We start from the raw sequence: 18,762 nt of genomic DNA, 5'->3' as shown, positions 1-18,762 counted from the left end.
CTAGAGCCCACTGGCCCAGAAGCAGCAACCAGTAAACTGGCCACCACCTTTAAACCACGGGCAGTGCTCCCGAGCAAAATTGAGGAAAAGGGGAAAGGGATGCTCTCAACATCCGTACCCCAACACTAACAACCCCCCACCGACGAGTCCCAAAGGGGAGACGCCGCTAAACCTACCAGGAAAAACTCCATCAAAGTCATGCACACACACACACTTTAATCAACACTCACCCTCTGCCGCAAGGACCCATTATGCATGAATGAATGAATGAAAACCAAAACACGCCTGCGCACCAAGGCTCGACACCTCCTCAAACACCATAAATGGAGACACACGTCACCATCCACTAAAGGACTCCCAAGGGAACCCCCCCTGAAGTCACTTACTGCACAAGATCAGTTGACCTGCTTCAATCACTCCCACACACCACCATTTACTGAAACTCCTATGCCCTGCGCCAACACGGACCAAATGCGGTCACACCGCGACAAGACAAACTAAAGTAGGGTACCCTAAAAAAAACAAACAAACAAACATCAAAACCACAAAACAATCGAGACGAGCCCCCAACTTTGTTACGACTGGCTCCGAGGCCGCAACAAAATATGGATAATTGACGCGGGATGAAAACAAAAGAGTTATGTTTATTGATTATAAACACAAATTAAATGTACCATGGAGTGTGGAAGTGTATATCAGTGGTGTAAGAGGGTGCTTGTATGTTGTGTCAAATGTGAGGTGCATGATGTCCGGTGCAGAAAAGAACAGAACAGAACAAAACAAAACAAAACAAAACAAACAAAACAGCAGCAGCAGGGTGTCGATCCTGAGGAAAAGAGAGAGCGAGGACTCGAACCAGCAGGCTTAAATCAGCTGCAGAGCCAGTCCCAGGTGCTCCCAATCAGCCATCCACTGCAACCTGCAACACACAGACACACCCACTACACATAGGACACAGCCAAGGGCTAAGGGCCGTAACACTGGTCAGCAGCTCCAAAATATTTCAGAATTGCTTCTGCAAAGACAATACTCCTCAGGTTGCCAAGCAAAATAGATCCTAAGCAAATATTCATACAATATAATTGAGTTATGTTACACTAATGCAGAAATTCATTATCTGTTTTATATTAACCCTTTAGGCGCCGGGTTTTATTTTAAAAAATACTAGATTTTGACATCTAAATTTCAGAAGGCTCTGGCTTGAATGTAGTTTGAGATAGAGACAAAGTGTAAATGAGACAAATATTGAGAATGACCTAAAGTTTATGAAGGGAGTAATTTTTCCCATCTAATTTGCATATTATGACGTCATATGGTGGCGGCCATATTGGATTATGTAATTTCCATGAAATAACTGGTATTTTGAAAGAGAGTTGAACTTATTTCATCAGATTCATCCCCTCCATCCATTTGTTATGTTGTCCACACATCAAATGAACAGGGAAAAAGTAAATTGTAAGCCAACAGTCGTAAACTAGAACTATTAGTACACCACAAAACTCATGTAAACAGTATGCGGTTTTTTTTACCCACCATCCCCCCCATTGGAGGACACTTTTTTCTTCCCTTTTTCTTGTTTTCTCTTCTCTTCTTTATTATTATTATTATTATTATTATTATATGATAATAATAACAGTAGGCGTCTTTTAGCTGCAGAGGCCTTATCTGTGCCTATCTATCCAGATAAAAGTTTGTGATATTTGTAGAGTGTGGAGCCTCTCATTGCAAGGCATAGAGACAATAACAACTAATTATATATATATATATATATATATATATATATATATATATATATATATATATATATATATATATATATATTTACATTTACATCATACCATTCATGAAACCGTGAACTTGGAATTAGTTCATGTCAGCCTAAATACTGATGAGGATTGTCTCCATTGTTATAAGATACCAGAAATCATCAGTCAGAAAGAGGGACAAAAAAACTATAGACCTTGAATCATTGCTTAGCTTTCTGTCACCACGATATCCAATTTGCTCATCAAAGGGCTTTATCCATATACTTCATCTCTCAAGTAAGCCCAGCCACCATTACCATTATCATCATCATCATTTCCAGCCCTGTTCTGCCTTCCCCTGTTGCCCCTACGACACCCATCAGCCTTTCTACGAACACTTCGCCCACGACTCCCCCTGCTATCTCCTCTAGTGTTGTGAGAAGATCTGGACTCGTGTGTGCTTTGTGAACACTGCTGCGGCGCATAGCTGCACCGCTGCCGCGGATGGAGGCTACGTGACCGTCGCGGTGGAAAGAGTGAACACTAACGCTGACACCCAGCGCTATTCTCACCACCACCGCTACTTCTACCACATCCATTCGCTTCCCTACTGATACTACGAGTTCGTGTATCATTTCCATTCCCACCTATTGGGCAAAGGATCGTGTGTTAGTGCTTGTGCGTTTTCCTCGCTCTGCGCGGCACCACCATTGCTATGCAAAGACGCACCGCGACTAGCAAGCTCACTAATCAACCGACCGTCATCTCCCAAAGCTAGATTTTCCACTTCAGAATCAGAATCACCGAATAGGAGCTCAATCACTTCAACTTTTTGCATGCCATTGTCGTTTATTTCGTCTCAATAACTTCTGAATCCAGCAGTACCCCTTCAGCAAAATGGCTTCCTGGCGCACTGTCTCCGCTCTCTCACCCCACAGTTTGCATGGGACTTCCTCGAACATTTTGCATTGAAGCAAGACGTTTTTATGAGCTAAGGTCTAAGTATAGGATGTCTGCCAACTAGTGGTGGGGAGTATGAACGACATGTAACACTCTATTGGGAGAAAACAGCTGTTTAGTTCAGTACCGCGGTGTGTCGCAAATTTGCGACTCTGGCGCCTAAAGGGTTAACCTTTGCAATATACAGTACAGTGTCACTTTAAAGCATGCACCCAATTCAAAGTTGTCACTTTTTAAGCAGTTTTCAACACATTGTACTTGTTAGCGTAATAAACAAAGATAAATGACTGATGAGCACTATGTGATACTGAAGGAATATTTTTGTGTATATTCCACAGGGTAATACAAAGTGGACTACGTGTGGTTTTAATCTATATTCTGTGAGCAGAACTAACAGTATAACATATATTGTATCGTTTACTTTAAACTGACTTTAATTTGACAAAGTAATACATCAAAAACAACTAAACTGTAGGAATGTAAGCACATTTGTTCAAATTATATTGTCATAGTAAATATTCTTATAAATGTGGAAAGACACAACTAGCTCAGTAGAGTTAACAATAATCCACTCAGAGCAATAATTTACCGCCACAATAGTCCATAATAATCTACAGTAGGCCTAAAATGTATTAGTGTTATTTAGCACACTTCACATTAGAGACCTATAAACTGAGGACACACTAAAATAATCCTAAAGTAATGTTACGTGACAAATATTGAAGAGCAGAGGAGGTCTATGATGGAACAGCAGCTGCACTGGATGAGGATACAGCAGACATGACAGACATCTGCCTAACAACACACCCTGCCTCAAAAATGTAATGTCAACAAACTGGACCTGCTGTAATTCACTATAACAGGTGTCACTTCAATCAGTCAGTCTTATGGCATTCACATGTGACATATGCATTTTATTTTAGCCCTTTCCTAAAGCAAACACTTAAGCTAGCCAAAGATTCGTCTTTAGCTCCCCCTCCACCCACATCATGAAAACAAACCTTACCTTTATCCCGTGAGTGTTTTTCTTCATCTATTTTCTTCTTTTTTCATTTTTCCTTTTTCTGAACCAGATCAACAGGTTCGTTTTGATGCCATGCCGTAAATGACCTGTACTGGCGGCTCAGTGCAACTCGCCTCACCTTGCCTCTCCCCTAGTGGTGCGGGGGCCCTGTGCACCGCATAGTCCGCATATAGCATTCAAAGGCTGGACACGCCCTCTCATTCAATGGTTTTTCTTCATTATTATTTTCTACATCTTCTCATAATGTTTTTTATTTACAACATATGGAATTATGTTGTAAACAATTTCAAATGTATTGAGCGATTTACTTTGTTCTTTGCTAGATTTTAGAGAAAAAGTTGTCAGCTCTTGTCTGTAGACTACTTTTCACTCTCATGAGGGTTTGTTTTACATACCTATAAGCAGTGGTGGGAAGCTACTTTGCAAGTGTAGCTTGTAAAACTACATGTAGTTCAGCCTGCAGTAGTTTGAACAAACTACATTTCTACCCCTGGAGAAATGTAGTTTGTAAAACTACTGCTAAAAAAAGTAGCTTTAGCAACTACTTATACTCATTTAACTCAGCGTTAAATAAATCAACATATGGTGTATATGAAACAAAATATAATAGCCTACAAAAAATTCACATGCCAGCAGAAATATGCCTCTAAACTCAAGTTTTATTTTCCAAAGAACAAAAGCTGACAGTTTTGGTCAACATCACATGAACTTCAGAGGCACCAACACATCACGAACACGTGAACATGTAGGTCGTGTCTGTAGATGCGTCTATATCAAACATGTATAGGCTCAAATATGGCCATGGCTGGGCTGGAGCATTCGGGGCGCATCGGTGGTTACAGGAGGGTTGTCCATGATGTGCTTGTGCCATATGAGCTCTACCTTCATTGGCACAAAGATCCACCCAGTCTGTGTGAAGCATTTGAGTGTTGCCAGGGCACGCCAATCAGTGGCAGCATTGGCTTAGCATGTCATGACATGTTTCATGACTTTTTTCAAAGGAAAATTAAATAGAATTTATATTATATAGGTCTTTATTATTATTATTATTTTAATGTCATGTTATTGGCCAAAATTGTAGTTTGTAAATTGAGTAGTTTAACTACAAAAAATGACCCAAAAAGTAGTTGAAATACTTGACACAGCAAAAAATATGAATGTAGTTTAACTACCAGCAAGTTACAGCAAATTATAGTTAAGTTAGCTAGCTTCATGTAGTTTAAATCTCCCTGTAGCAATAATAGCTCATAATGTAATAACGGCTCATAATTTAATAATTTCAATGTAATAAAAGTTCATAATGTAATAATCGGCTCTGCCCAAGACATGCAGCAGCATTATCATACATACACACAAACACAAGGTGGACACAAACATTAAGTACTGGTTGTGTGCACCTCAGGGGAGGGGAAACTTCCAGGGGACAGGTGTAAAGCATTCCATACTTTACCATCAGAAAGTCTGTAAGTTTCCGGGCCTTTCTGCGCAACAACCCGGAAGGGCTGTGTGAACCTTGAGTGTCCTTTCCTGGCTTCCTTATCCGAACATAGGAACTACACTGAAACTTTGGAGACTGTGCACCACGACGTTCATCCACATAATGCTTTACTTTGGCTTGTCTCAGAGTCACAGTGTCTCTCACAGCTTCAGGCTGTGCAGATGTGCGAGGCGAAGCAATATTTTTGATGTTCAATTTGGTGCTTAATGGATGGCCATGTAGGAGTTCAGCAGGGGAGACTTGAGTCAATGCATGGGGAGTTGCTCAAGAAATGAGGAGGAAGTTCGTGACAAAGGGCTTCCATGACCGACCTCAATGTCAGCTGTCTGTAGACAGTCCTTTAATACTCTGTTCCATCTCTCCACTTCTCCATTACTTTGTGGATAGTAGATGGAGCTGCGGCAGTGTGTAATGTCCTGAGCTGCTAAGAAGGCCTCGAACTCAGCAGACACAAATGGAGGGCCGTTGTCAAGTTCAAGGGGGTTGCATTCACGGCTGAAAACAGCAGAAAAGAATGCAATGACAGTAGCGGACGTCACAGCTGAGGTAAATGCCACTTCAGAGAATTTACTGTAATAGTCCACCAATGTGATGGCAAAGCGACAGTCAGGCAGAGCAGAGTGGAATGGTCCCACAATATCCATCACAAGTTTTTCCCAGGCTGTATTGGGAAAGGGCACCGGTTGCAGTGGGGCAGCTCTGTTATGGCAGTTTTGTCATGTTGGGAGCAGGTGGTGCATGACTTAAAGCTAGGGTCTACAATCCTGGAGAGCTAGCAAGAGAGCTAGCAAGATTTGAAAGTGGCACCTCCTCTAAGTTCCATCACCCCCCCCCACCCCGTCAGTGCTCCGTCCAAAGCCACTCCCCCACAAACTTGAACGCACATCTGTTAGTGGGACTCAGCAGGGAGAAGGAGATGCCAGAGCAAGACGCAGCAATTCAGCTGAATTTAGAACGGAGCAGACAGGAAGTCAAGCACCAAAATAACAAACTACATCCGGTTACTTTTCAAAATAAAACACTCCGGGTTGACACTAGCACACATCGTGAGGCCAGCTGTCCATCGCACTGCGCCGTTGCGGACTCAACCCGCAACCGGTGGGGATTGCCAGACGGTGGAGCAAAACCGGATAGGAGCAGCAACGCAGCGGACCCCTATCCAGTGGAAATTGGGCCGACTCATTAGCCATTCTCATGGCTAAAAACAACACACAAAGAAGCTAACGTTAGCATTGTGCTAGTACATATTTTATGAAAATAACAAATCCCCCTGAAACAAAACAAATAATTACCTGTCCAACAGAAAGAGAGCAACCTCTGCATCACTTTTCAAGCCCTTCACATGCCCCAGTTGTCTCCACCGCTTAAACGCCAGACCGATGTTGACTCGGTCCGACTTCTTTATCCAGAGCCTTTTTCGTCGCAGCCTTTTCTGCCTCAGGCTTTCTTTTCCTTGCCTTTTTAGCGGGGTGTGCTGTTACAAGTAGCGCTGGCTGCATTTTCTCTGCCATTGTAACCAAATGAATGTTTTCTCCTGCAACTCGTATTTCTGCAGAGGAGTGTGCTGAATATTTATATATCAGTGAAACCTAACGTGTGCGCGAGCGGAGGAGGGAGGGACAGAGGACGAGACATGAAGGCATCTAACCAAGCCGTGCCGCCCGGACAGATTTTTCTCAGTCCTACAGCTGCCACAGAGGTCCGATTATTTTCGTTCCTTTTTCTGAATACATAATGTATTGACTACTCTCAGGATAGCAGGATCATTTCACCCAGTATAACAAAATGTGTTTCTGAACAACATTACAGACCCTAGCTTTAATGGCAGCTTCAACATCAGAATCCATACCAGGCCACCAATAGAGCTCCCCAAGTCTTTGTTTAGTCCTTACTATACTCGGTGAGTGTTGTGGGCAAGCTGTATGAGTTGTGGCTGAAGAGTCGGGGGGATCACAACTTGGTGAGTACCTCTAACCAAAACCTCATCAAGTTCAGCCAGCTCAATCTGTACATGGTAGAAAGGCAAAAGGGCAGGATCAAGGCCTTTAGCTGACCGGGGCCAACCATTTCTTAGATAAGCCATAACCTGCTGCAGCACTGGGCAATCTTGGTAGGCAGTATGTAGCAGCTCTGTAGTAACAGCTGCAAAGTCCACAGGCACCATTGCTATGATGTCGTCATCCAGCTCTTGTGGGTCAGAAGATGGCAGGGGCATGCGTGACGAACAGTCTGCTATGACGTTATCACGACCTGGCTTGTATTCCACAGTGTAGTTAAAGCACATGAGGCGAGCCGGCCATCTCGAAATCCTCATACCTGCTTTTCGAAAGCCTTTGGTGGACAGCAGGGCAGTAAGTGGGCTATGGTCTGTGCGCAGGGTGAAGTGTCTTCCCCATAGGTACGTGCGCCATAGCTGTAATGCTCAGCTGACAACACACAAGCCAGAGCCTCCTTCTCTATGGTAGAGTATTTCCTCTCACAGTCAGTAAGGGACCTGGATGTGAATGCAACAGTCTTTTCAGTCCCCGAGCACCTGTGTGAGGACTGCACCTATGCCGTAGTCACAGGCTTCTGTAGTGACGAGAGTAGGGAGAGCAGTGTCGAACAGTGTAATTGCTGGGCTTGTAGAAATCAGTGCTTTGATGTGCGAAAAAGCCTCTCAGGCAGCATCAGTCTCTCCAGGTCACTGTGTGAGAGAAAGAAAAGCTCTGACTTGCTTTGGCAGACGTTTGGTGGTACCTGCTGATTTGCATAATTTAAATATCTTGCCCGCCGAACCTTCCAATCCGGCCCTGTTTCAGCATCCTGGACAGTGCGCTGCAGACCTGCAGCATTTGTTTTCCTCCAAACTTTGCAAACGTGGTCGGGATTTGTTGAAGACATATGTATGGTGCTCACTAGCCTATGCTGTTCCTATAAATAAATGCATCTCTGTGCAGAGCTAGCTACCTCATATTCATGTCCTGCCTGTCCGCTGGTAGCACCTTCATTCTCACAGCTCTGCTGCGTGTTTGGGATCGTGGGCTTGGTTCTCTTTTTTTCAAATGCCTGGCAAAGGCCCAACTGTCTTTTTGACATTTTTATACCAGACCGGACCGTAATCAATACATAGGTGGACCGCAGCAGTGTAGATACTATAGCAGAAGAAGAATAGGCACCAGAAATCAAAATCACAAGTGATAGATGACGTAAACGACGATCATTGGCCTTTATGTTAGGCTTCCAATTATTGGTTCAACAATCAGTGGACTCAGCAGCCTATTACAAACAAGCATCTTTATTACACCACCCTCAAAAAAAAATTTTTGGGCTTTGTAAAAATGCCGGAGGTGGCGAAATCCCAAGCAGAGCCAACCTCGTCACCAATATGTTGTATTGTAAGGATGGAAAGAAAACTAGCAGGCAAGCTAATTCAGAGGAATGGTGTTTACTGCTCAGTGGTCAGATACAAGTGCACAGAATATCTGCGATACATGGATTACATGGAGTGACACTGCCACCTACTGGAATGATATATTTATGCAGGCACACACGTATATACCACAGAAGGTCTTCGTCAGGTTGTGTGGAAAGAAAGAGTTTTCACTTATACTTTTAAAAAGAACAATTTTAAATGTATTTTTATTGCAAAATGTATTATTAGTTATTGTAGCAAAGAAAATGCTAATTTAAACTACATGAACTACAGTCCCCCTCCTTCTTCCCTCATTCAACCTCTTCTCCTGCCAGCTTTTGAGTTGGTTACTGTAGTGCCACCTATGGGCAAATCAGAGTCAAACACAAAAACAGACCTCTATTTATTACATTATGAGCTGTTATTACATTATTAGTTGTTACAGTCTGCTTTCTATCATGTATAATATTTGCATATCATAATCCAGATTGCATGTGTGTATGTCTTCCAACATTTTAGTGCTCCAATAATGTTCGTGCCAGTGACACTCTGTCAGGGTTCGGGCTTTGAGATGTACGGAAGAGGATTAGTCAGAATTCTGAGAAAAAGTCAGAATTCTGAGATAAAAGTCAGAATTCTGACTTTAATCTCAGAATTCTGACTTTTTTCTCAGAATTCTGAGATTAAAGTCAGAATTCTGACTTTTTTCTCAGAATTCTGACTTTAAAGTCAGAACTAAAGAAAAATTCACATGTGGCCCTAATCCTCTTACGTAGAGATGAAACTTTAGTATGGTGATTTTTTTTATTTACACCAAAACCGAAGACAAATACCCACAGGTGGCAAAGCAAAGTGGCAGGAGTATTTACAACAAAACGAAGAGTAAAATATTTACAGAAATCCCGGCAGCAACTAGGACCCACATGCCTCTCAGCCGAATGCTCCCTCTCAAGTGAGCTGAGCTCCCTTTAAATACCCCCTTGGCCCCTCTCCTGGGCAAACCAATTAACCCAGCACAGGGATTTCAAAACATAAAGTGGGAAACAGAATACCAAAACACAAAAACCCCATGAACTTCAACTCCAGTAGCGTGGCACTAACAACTCTGCATATGGCTATGCCATTGTTCACACAGAACACATCAGGATGTACTGGTGCCCTCCACTGCTCCTCACCAATGGGCCAACAATGTCCATGGTTATACGCCTAAATGGAGTGGAGATCACAGGCGGGGTTGGAGGTAGGCGCGGCCGGACTGGCGGACATAGCAAGTTTTCTGACAGGTGGGACAGGTTTTGCAGAAGGTTTGCACATCAACATACATGGAAGGCCAATAGAATCTGGAGGATATGCGCAAATAGGTTTCGTTACGACCAAGATGACCTGCCCAAGGCAAGGTGTGTGCCAGGTGCATTATCATGAGCCGACATGACATAGGACCCACAAGGCGTTTGACACCGTCCGCCACTGCACACCAATCACTGTCAACAACAAAACAATCTTTCTCCCCCTTTGCCATATCCAGCCCCCCAACCACCTTGGCGAACAAGGGCTTCAGAGTCCCATCCTCCCTTTGCACTGCCCCAATGTCCCCTGGCACCTCCCACATGCCATTTGCCAGCCCCTTTGTACAGTCCGGCTCCCGGGATTTCAGCCCCTTTTCAAACCGCCGCTGGTGGCGAGACTTCCTGGGCCCCAGAATTCTGGATCAGGCCCCTTTCCCTGCCCTGGGTCGGGTGTCACCCCCGGTCTGGCCTGGGTGCGGGTGATCGCATGACCGGACAAACCCTTCCACAGGTCACTGTCTTTGGGCCCGGCCTCCACCAACACGTCCAGTAGCACAGGTAAGTCCCAATCCAGGATAGCAGCAACGGGTAACCTTTCCACCACCCCCACAGTTAGCAGGTAAGGTTGCTCGTCCACCACCACCGTCACCTCAGCTGTGGGGTAGGAATGGCTGTCCCCATGCACACACAAAATGTCTTCCTGTCTGCTATAATCCACAACGCCCGTTGGCACCAACTCCCTTCGGACCAGTGTCAGGAAGCTCCCCGAGTCAACCAGAGCAGTCACAGATTCACCATTAATGGCAACGTCTTTAAAATGCTGTTGACCTCCCCAAGCACTTGCACCCTCAGCCCGGGGACTGTAGCATGCCCCGTTAAGTTTTGTTTTTCTGATGGGGCCCAAAGAAGCCTTGTGCCCTGCTTGCTGGCAGTAAAAACAGATGAGCTCCTTACCGGGGCTGCGCTGGCAAGGTTTGGGCCAGTGTTCTCCAGGCGGATGCTGGCTGGCTCTGGTTGCTGGTCTGGGCTGCAACGGAACCTGACGACTGGGACCACCCTGGTAGGCAGTCAGGCCTCCCCTCCGGGCATTGAGGTACTGCAGCGCTAACTCCAAGTGCAGGAGAGGAGCTGGTGGCTGTCATGAGGACCTTCCTGGAGGGACAGCAAAGAAGGGAGGAGGGGTTTCTGGCAGAACTCAGGGGACTTCGGGCTTCATGGCCAGCCCCGCAACTGGGTCAGGCAGTGGCAGAGCCGGCCTTCAGGACTGGAGCCTCCTCAACATCTTCGTCCTGAGCTGCTTCCTGCTTTTGTGAGCGCAATCCAGTACGTCCTCCTGTGTACCGGATGTGTGCTCCTCATCGACTGGCCATCCCACTTCTGACACCAAATGTCGGGGTTCGGGCTTTGAGATGGACGGATGATGGCCCAGTCGGCAAACTTTAGTATGGTGATTTTTTTTATTTACACCAAAACCGAAGACAAATACCCACAGGTGGCAAAGCAAAGTGGCAGGAATATTTACAACAGGACCAAGAGTAAAATATTTTCAGAAATCACGGCAGCAACTAGGACCCACATGCCTCTCAGCCGAATGCTCCTTCTCAAGTGAGCTGAGCTCCCTTTAAATACCCCCTTGGCCCCTCCCAATTAACCCAGCACAGGGGTTTCAAAACATAAACTGGGAAACAGAATACCAAAACACAAAAACACTCATTTAGTGCAGTTTTTGTCTCTATGAGCTTTGTTATATCTGATTTAGATTTGACTAATGAAACATCCTACTAGTTTTTCAAATAAATTCATATTTACATTACATTACATTAAATGATGCTCCAAATTATTACATTTTCTTGATAAAAAAAGTGCAACACCTGCAGTTTGTAATTACTGACGCAATGTGTAAGAACCTATTACAAAATGCGACAAAGTTTATTACATATTGCGTTCAAGAATTTTATTACAAAATGTGGCAGATTATTGCAAAATGCGGCGTTATCACATAATGAATTGAAATGTATTACATTATCACATAATGGAGCGCTACAAGGTTCAATGCCAGTAGGGACACTATGCTCTTTCAAAGCCTCTGTAATTGGTATTTTAACTCAATCTGGTTTTGATAACAATAAAAAGTAATAACAATAAGAATTTGTTAAATAGTTTCCCTGTGATTTGGGACTATTCAGACACACTGCAGTGATAAACTGTAGTAGTACCTTATTAAAGCTCTAGACAGACACTCACTTTGAAGTCATCAGGGATGAGGAGTTTTGAGGTTCGGAGGAAGTTAAGTATGTAGCGGAACATAGGGCCATCTCGATCAATGAAGTAGTGCTGCTTTAGACAGTCCAGCACTATGGGCTCCGTTCCATCAAAGAGATGACTGATCCTGCCAGACACAAGAAAGACAAATAGAGGCCTTTTCATTAAAAATCTACCAAATATCTGTGGTCCACAGATGAGTTAAATAATACTGCAGCACCTGAATGTTCAGAGCCTGTTGACAGATTGAAAACAGTAAAATTAGATAACCATTAGAATGGATCTCTCTCTCTTTCTCTCTCAGCCCAACTATCTAATTTATAATCTGAGACTCTTTGGGGTGGTCACTAAAGCTATCCCTACAATGAGAAGTGGAAACTGCTTATAGTAGCAGCTTCCCAGTTTACTGTACCGCACATCTGCAGTTGACTTTATCTTAATACATATGTACATGTACATACAGTGACATGAGTTATTTGTCACTATTTAGACCCCCATCTACCACTGCGCTTGGAGGGTGTTGCTTCTCCTTAAGTATGAAGAGGAGGACAGATTACTCCATCAGTATTGTAAAATTAATAACTGTGCACCTATGCCTTAAAGAGAAGATCCAAACTAATTTTTGAAAGTAGAAAAACATGGCTGCTCTGAGCTGAGCGTTGAAATGGTCTTTGTGCTTACGTTCGTCTGCTTTGTGCTGACTGACTGCAGATACATGATTGCACAGACAGGACATTGGACCAAAATTAGGTCCTTTTGGTTGCCTACAATTAGGCTGCAACTTTTTAACTTCATGAAAAGAAAAATATAAAACTTAATGGTGATACACTTCAGTTTAATCTGTTATCAGTCTTCAATCCTGTATGAAACTGATGTTGTAATGTCCGACCTGCGGCAGCTTCCAATGAATAACTGATAAATATAGGGGGTGTGTCTGTTGGTAAAAAGACTTCTGTGAAGGCTGCTCACTTATTGCTCCTCAGAGATCGCTCCTCGCTCCTTTAAGCACAAATAAGAGCTTTGGGACTGCCTGCAAGATGGCAGGAATGACCACCAGTTCAAGCGATCATCAAGGAGTAAAGAAACCACACATTAGGGAAATTAGATATTTCCTGTGTCATTTTTTTCCGTCTGTACCAGGGGCCACATTTATATAGCTTGCATACTTACAAAAAAGGGCTTGCCACTTTCTGAGCATAAATTTTGATTTATCAAAATATACTTGACGTGTAAATTTACATAAACTTTGACCTATTCATAGGTACATTTTCGTTGCAAGCGAAATTGATAACACTGATGGTGAAGAGGTGAATAGAAGCCAGACTGCAAAAATGTAATGTAAAAGTCATTATTCTACACATAATGATGCATGTCACAGTTGATTTCACTTACAGTTTTTCTCCATTGGTTTGGCTCATTTCTTGAAACAGAAATTACATTCTCAAAACTCTAAGATCATTTGGCAAAACAGTCTTAGGGCTCTATCTTAATGATCTGAAACGCATGTATCAAACGCAAAACGCAAGTAGCTTTGTGGGCGGATCTCAGGCGCTGTTGCTATTATGCTGGCGGGATAATTGACTCTTGCGCCCACCGAAAATCTAAAATGGGTTGGTCTGAAGTAGCTACATTACTCATAGGTGGGGTTTGGGCATAACGTGCAATAAACCAATCAGAGCGTCATCTGACATTCCCTTTAAAAGCAATTGTTCCATGGCGGATTGCTACGCTGAAAGTGTTGAGGGATTTTGGGGCTTGGAAATCGGCACCCAACCTAATACACTAGCTGTCCAACCTCAAGTTAGGAGGCTTGACTTAGAAATCAAGTTCACACACATAGAGATTTCTCATGAAAATCTTTTTAATCATTATTGACATGAAATAAATGTAACACAGCCATACAATCAATCCAAACAATGTAACGCAGCTTTGCAGGAAGATGACCCTGGCCTTGGGAGCAGGGCACACGGGCCGAGCAGTGCACAAGGGCCAGCTGAGGAGGGAGCAGTGCAAACACCAAGGTGCAGTGGATTTAGACCCACTACACGCCGTGGCAGCATAGTCAGACCGGAGGACCACGCGTTCCTGCAGCTCCAGCAAACCGGGTTTGACTCAAACCGGATGCGGCAAGGTATTAATGTATGTATATATATATATATATATATATATATATATATATATATATATATATATATATATATATATATATATATATATATATAGATATATATACAATGTATGTATATATGAATATGTAATGTATGTCTTGACCAGGTGGCGATGTTGCTGCGGCCTCTCAGGCCATCGCCTCAAGTCTGGAGAGGATTGCTGCAGCCATGGAGCGTGGGCCTCCAAACGCACCACCTGCTTCTGTTGTGCCCCTTTGTCCTACCCCTACCCAATCTCCATCCAACCGCTCCACTAGGAGCACATCGCGCATAGCCACTCCTGGCCCCTCACGGCTATGGCGGGCACGTCGCATATCAGAGGGAAAAATAATTAGTTCTTCTGTTTAAATCTTTTCAACTTTTCATTTTCCATTTGTATTTTTCATTTTTTGTTCATTTACAAACAGTTTGCTATTGATTTTTCTGTTTGACAAAATGTAAATAAAGAAATGTCACAAAGACATACTTTCCGATGTTTTGGGCTCACTCTCACTGAATCATGAGGTCATCAATGCATGGTGATATTTTTGCAATGTAGTCTAACATTAGATTGAGATTACTTTGCTTACCACACTATTGAAGATGCAGCTCTTCTGTCAAATAAGCTTTCCTCTCCCATGCTGCTGCTGTGGTATTTGGGTTATATGGCACATGCAGTTCAACATCACGTCTCCTGAAGTCCTGTAATATTTCCTCATATATGTTATCCATCTTCATGGACACCACAATAATTTCCCTCATGTGGTAATATTTTTCCTTGTAATTATGTATGATTTGCAAAAATGGGAACTGCTTCCGTAGATGAGAGAAGCAAAGTGTATGCAGGTTGAGCACACGCTACATTATGGCCAAGCATGTGCCCTTAAAATAGCATCTGAATAAGCGCCACTGACTTTAGACTAGGTTTTTCCTGGTCTGTTGGGGAATTGTGATCTGAAACAGCAAAATAGCACCAGTGAACGTTTGTGCTCATTTCTCGAATCAGACCGGATGTTCTCAACACTCTTGGTGCTTTTGCCAAAATAACCTGGATGGTTCAGCACAACACCATGGTTCACCTGCAAAAGCTCATATCTCCCCCAAAACAGTTCACTCATGTGTCAAAACTAAATTCCTTTCTCATCTAAATAGTCAGTGCCCCCAAAATGCATTGTCCCTTTGGCATTGTGTGAGCACTGCAAGTCAAAATGTTTAGATGTTTTGTCACTATGGCAGAGGACCATTGAAATATCCCTTGTGTCCACCTCTCGGTCTTAGCCCAGTCCTTCATTGACAATGGTTACTGTACTAGTTTTTTTTGTCTAGCTAACATAATACAATTGTGTAGAAAACTGAAGAAAAAAAAGGATTTTATGGTAAGAGTACCCTCCAAGGTTTGACATCACACACTGCACTCATACTGCCAAGGAAATTGTAACTACTTTTATTCACACACATAAAGTAACTTCCATACATCAGAGTTAAAAGAAAAGGTATACAGCACAATATACTGCAATATAAACACATAAACAAAAAACAAGGAAAATGATATGTAGCCTCCAGTGCTGTAAATAAAGCTGGTGATTCAAAACTAACATTTCTTCACTGGTCACTATCCTCACCCTCCCTCTCCTGGCCACCATCCTCACCCTCCTGGCCGTCCACACGCTGCTGTCTGTCTGGCCACAGATTCTCGTCCACATCACAGCGTATATTCTCCCTTGCGATGCAACAAGGGAAGAAACGGTGTGCATGTCGCAACCATCCCCTGCACTGATCTCTTGTAATATCATCACACGCAGCGTCCATTGCATGGAGCAGGGACCTCTGATTTTGAGCCTGATGCTCATACACTCTCCAACTCCAAGCGGAGAAAAACTCCTCAATAAGATTGAGGAAAGGACAGTAAGGTGGTAGGAACACCATGACCATCCTTGGATGAGTAGTGAACCAGGCCCTGATGAGCGGGCCACGGTGGAAACTCAAATTGTCCCACACAATTACATACTTTGGTAGGTGAGGCCCTACGAGACCTCTCTCATTTTCAGGGATCAAATCAGAATAAAGACCGTCCAAGAAGATGAGGAGCTTCTGTGTATTGGATGGGCCAAGACTGGGGATGTGAGTGGCAACACCATTCTCAGAAATGGCAGCACACATGGTTATATTGCCCCCACACTGGCCTGGGACATCCACCGTGGCCCGGTCACCAATAATATTACGGCCATGTCTTCGGCCCTTGGCCAGGTTCAAGCTAGCTTCATCCACAAACACAAGAATGTGAGGAGTCTCGTTTCCTTCAAATGCCATTATTCTCTACAATAGAGTAAAAAAAAATCATCAAATCAGTCATACAGAAGACTCATACACTAGAGTAACAGAAAATTAGATAGGAATGTTCTATGTTCTCCTCAACAAGTTCAATATACTACTGACCACTACTCCAGTGGTTCCAAACCTGGGGTACATGTGGGTATAGGCCTACGCAGAGGTACTACAGATAGTGGGGTGGCTTAACAGCAAAATTCCAAAGAATCGTGCAGTTTTTGATAAAAGCGGTAAATTTGGTACACCAAAGACAGTCCAAAAAAATGTTTATATCGGGCCATCGCAAATTTTCAATATGGCGGCTGTGGCCGCCATTGACTACCATTTCCATGTGAATTTTCTTTTGTGTGTTGATTATAATATGATATTGATTATATAATTAGCTACATGTATTTACCTTTTTGGAGTTTGTACATGAATGATACAAATACATTTCAAGATTGCTGTTATTTTTTAAGATGTCCACCATGACTGGTTTGAAAATAATTACTGCTTTAAAGTTGCATGGATTCCTGTGATATGAATGATATTGGGGTAAACCACACATTTCTATGATTAGGAATTCAAGTGGCAACTTTAGTATTTAACCTATTTGGTGGTTCACAATGCAAGATAGGCCTAACTGACAATAGTAACTGTCCAAACATGGGGTCAATCGAGGAAGACTCTCAGCAATCTCCGCCACAGTAACAGAGAGCTGTGCAGTCTAAGATAGCTTTTTTGCACTTACACTGCTTAACACAACCCTTCTTAAATTTGCAGGAGATAAGTTCATAGCTGGACTGGCCAATCCTCTGCCTTTAGACCTTGAGCTGCTGCCACAGCTAGAACCACAACATCGGTATCAACAGTTTGGATCATAATTTTCTTGTGACCATTTCGCACTGCATGGGCCCCATGTCATAAAATGCGAGTGTCAGCTTCATCATGTGTGCATGGAGAAATTGAGGACAGATAAGCGAGGGGTGGCTTGCTGAGCATAGTAGTCCACCATTTGAAATGTGGTATTAGCATGTTAGCACGTTAAGTATTTATATGGAACAGGGTGTTAATGGGAAAATAATAAGTGTTTTTCTAAAATAAGTTTAATTTATCTATTTTCAAGCCCAAATAAAGCAGACATGGTTCTGCGGTATCTTCCTATACAAGTAGTCTTATATTAACAGTAATCCACCATTTGAAATTTGCTATTAGGACATTAGCACATTAACTATTTATGTGGAACAGGGTGTCAATGGGGGAAAAATAAGGGTTTTTCTGAAATAAGTTTTATTTATCTAGTTGTGAGGTAATTGTAATAACAAAATAAGGTTTAAAATAAGTCATCTAGTTGTAGGCCTACCTAGAGCCGAGCATATGACAAAAATGAACTTGAGGCATGTTGCAATGGTCAAGTCATAACTGATCTTTCCAATAAATTGAAGGACTTGAAGGTGACATCAACATGTCACTATTTTTGAGACTTAGATATTTGTCAAGTTTGAGCAAAAATACTGAAATTAAACTAAATTCCCTTTAGCTGATTTTACAGTTTTTCTCAATTGTTTACACACAAAAACTGGTACTTGAGACACAATGACCACAACATGTAACTCATGCACCAACCCCCTGAACCAATTCTGCTAAACTAGAAGCACAATTCCTGCTTTACACTCAAATTGCAGTTCTAAAAAACACTTTTTTCAAAACACTACACACAATTCTCTGCATTTGGCACAATTTTCATGAAGAAAATCTCTTGCTTTCACAAAGAACACTCTGTCATTCAAAATTCTAAAGTGAATTGCCCTACTATGCACACTGACTCATCAAATGGGCAAACACCTAGACACCCTACACAACACACTCATTCCACCAGAGCAGCTCAGGTACGTTGTCATTTGGGACAACGTAAGTTTCCACTGGGCTGCTCTGGTTCGTAACTGGTTCACTGCGCAACCACGCTTTATCTCCCTCCATATTCTCCATTCCTCAATCCTATTGAGAATTTTTTGTAAAGTGTATGACCGAAATCCACAAATCCACAAATGTGTATACCCCTTCTCCAAGCTATGGAAAATGCATGTGGATATATAGCAGTTGGTGCTTTTCATGGCTGGATTCACCATGCCAGGTGAT

General features: G+C 42.8%; 1 protein-coding gene across 5 annotated transcripts in view; it reads right to left on the bottom strand.

The window, feature by feature from the left end:
• Nucleotides 1-18,762, bottom strand: part of LOC115591153 (uncharacterized) — a 64,552-nt gene that overhangs the window by 24,911 nt on the left and 20,879 nt on the right. For 4 of the 5 annotated variants that reach the window (XM_030432878.1, XM_030432880.1, XM_030432881.1 and 1 more), the window contains exon 3: nt 12,152-12,296. The exons of the other annotated variant lie outside the window; for it this stretch is intronic. In XM_030432878.1, coding sequence (XP_030288738.1) covers nt 12,152-12,296 — 145 coding nt within the window. The remainder of the gene's footprint in view (nt 1-12,151; nt 12,297-18,762) is intronic. 5 annotated transcript variants of the gene reach the window in all.

The sequence above is a fragment of the Sparus aurata genome, chromosome 11, assembly GCF_900880675.1.
Source record: "Sparus aurata chromosome 11, fSpaAur1.1, whole genome shotgun sequence".
Lineage (NCBI taxonomy): Eukaryota > Metazoa > Chordata > Actinopteri > Spariformes > Sparidae > Sparus > Sparus aurata.
This window is presented reverse-complemented; position numbering and strand designations above follow the sequence as displayed.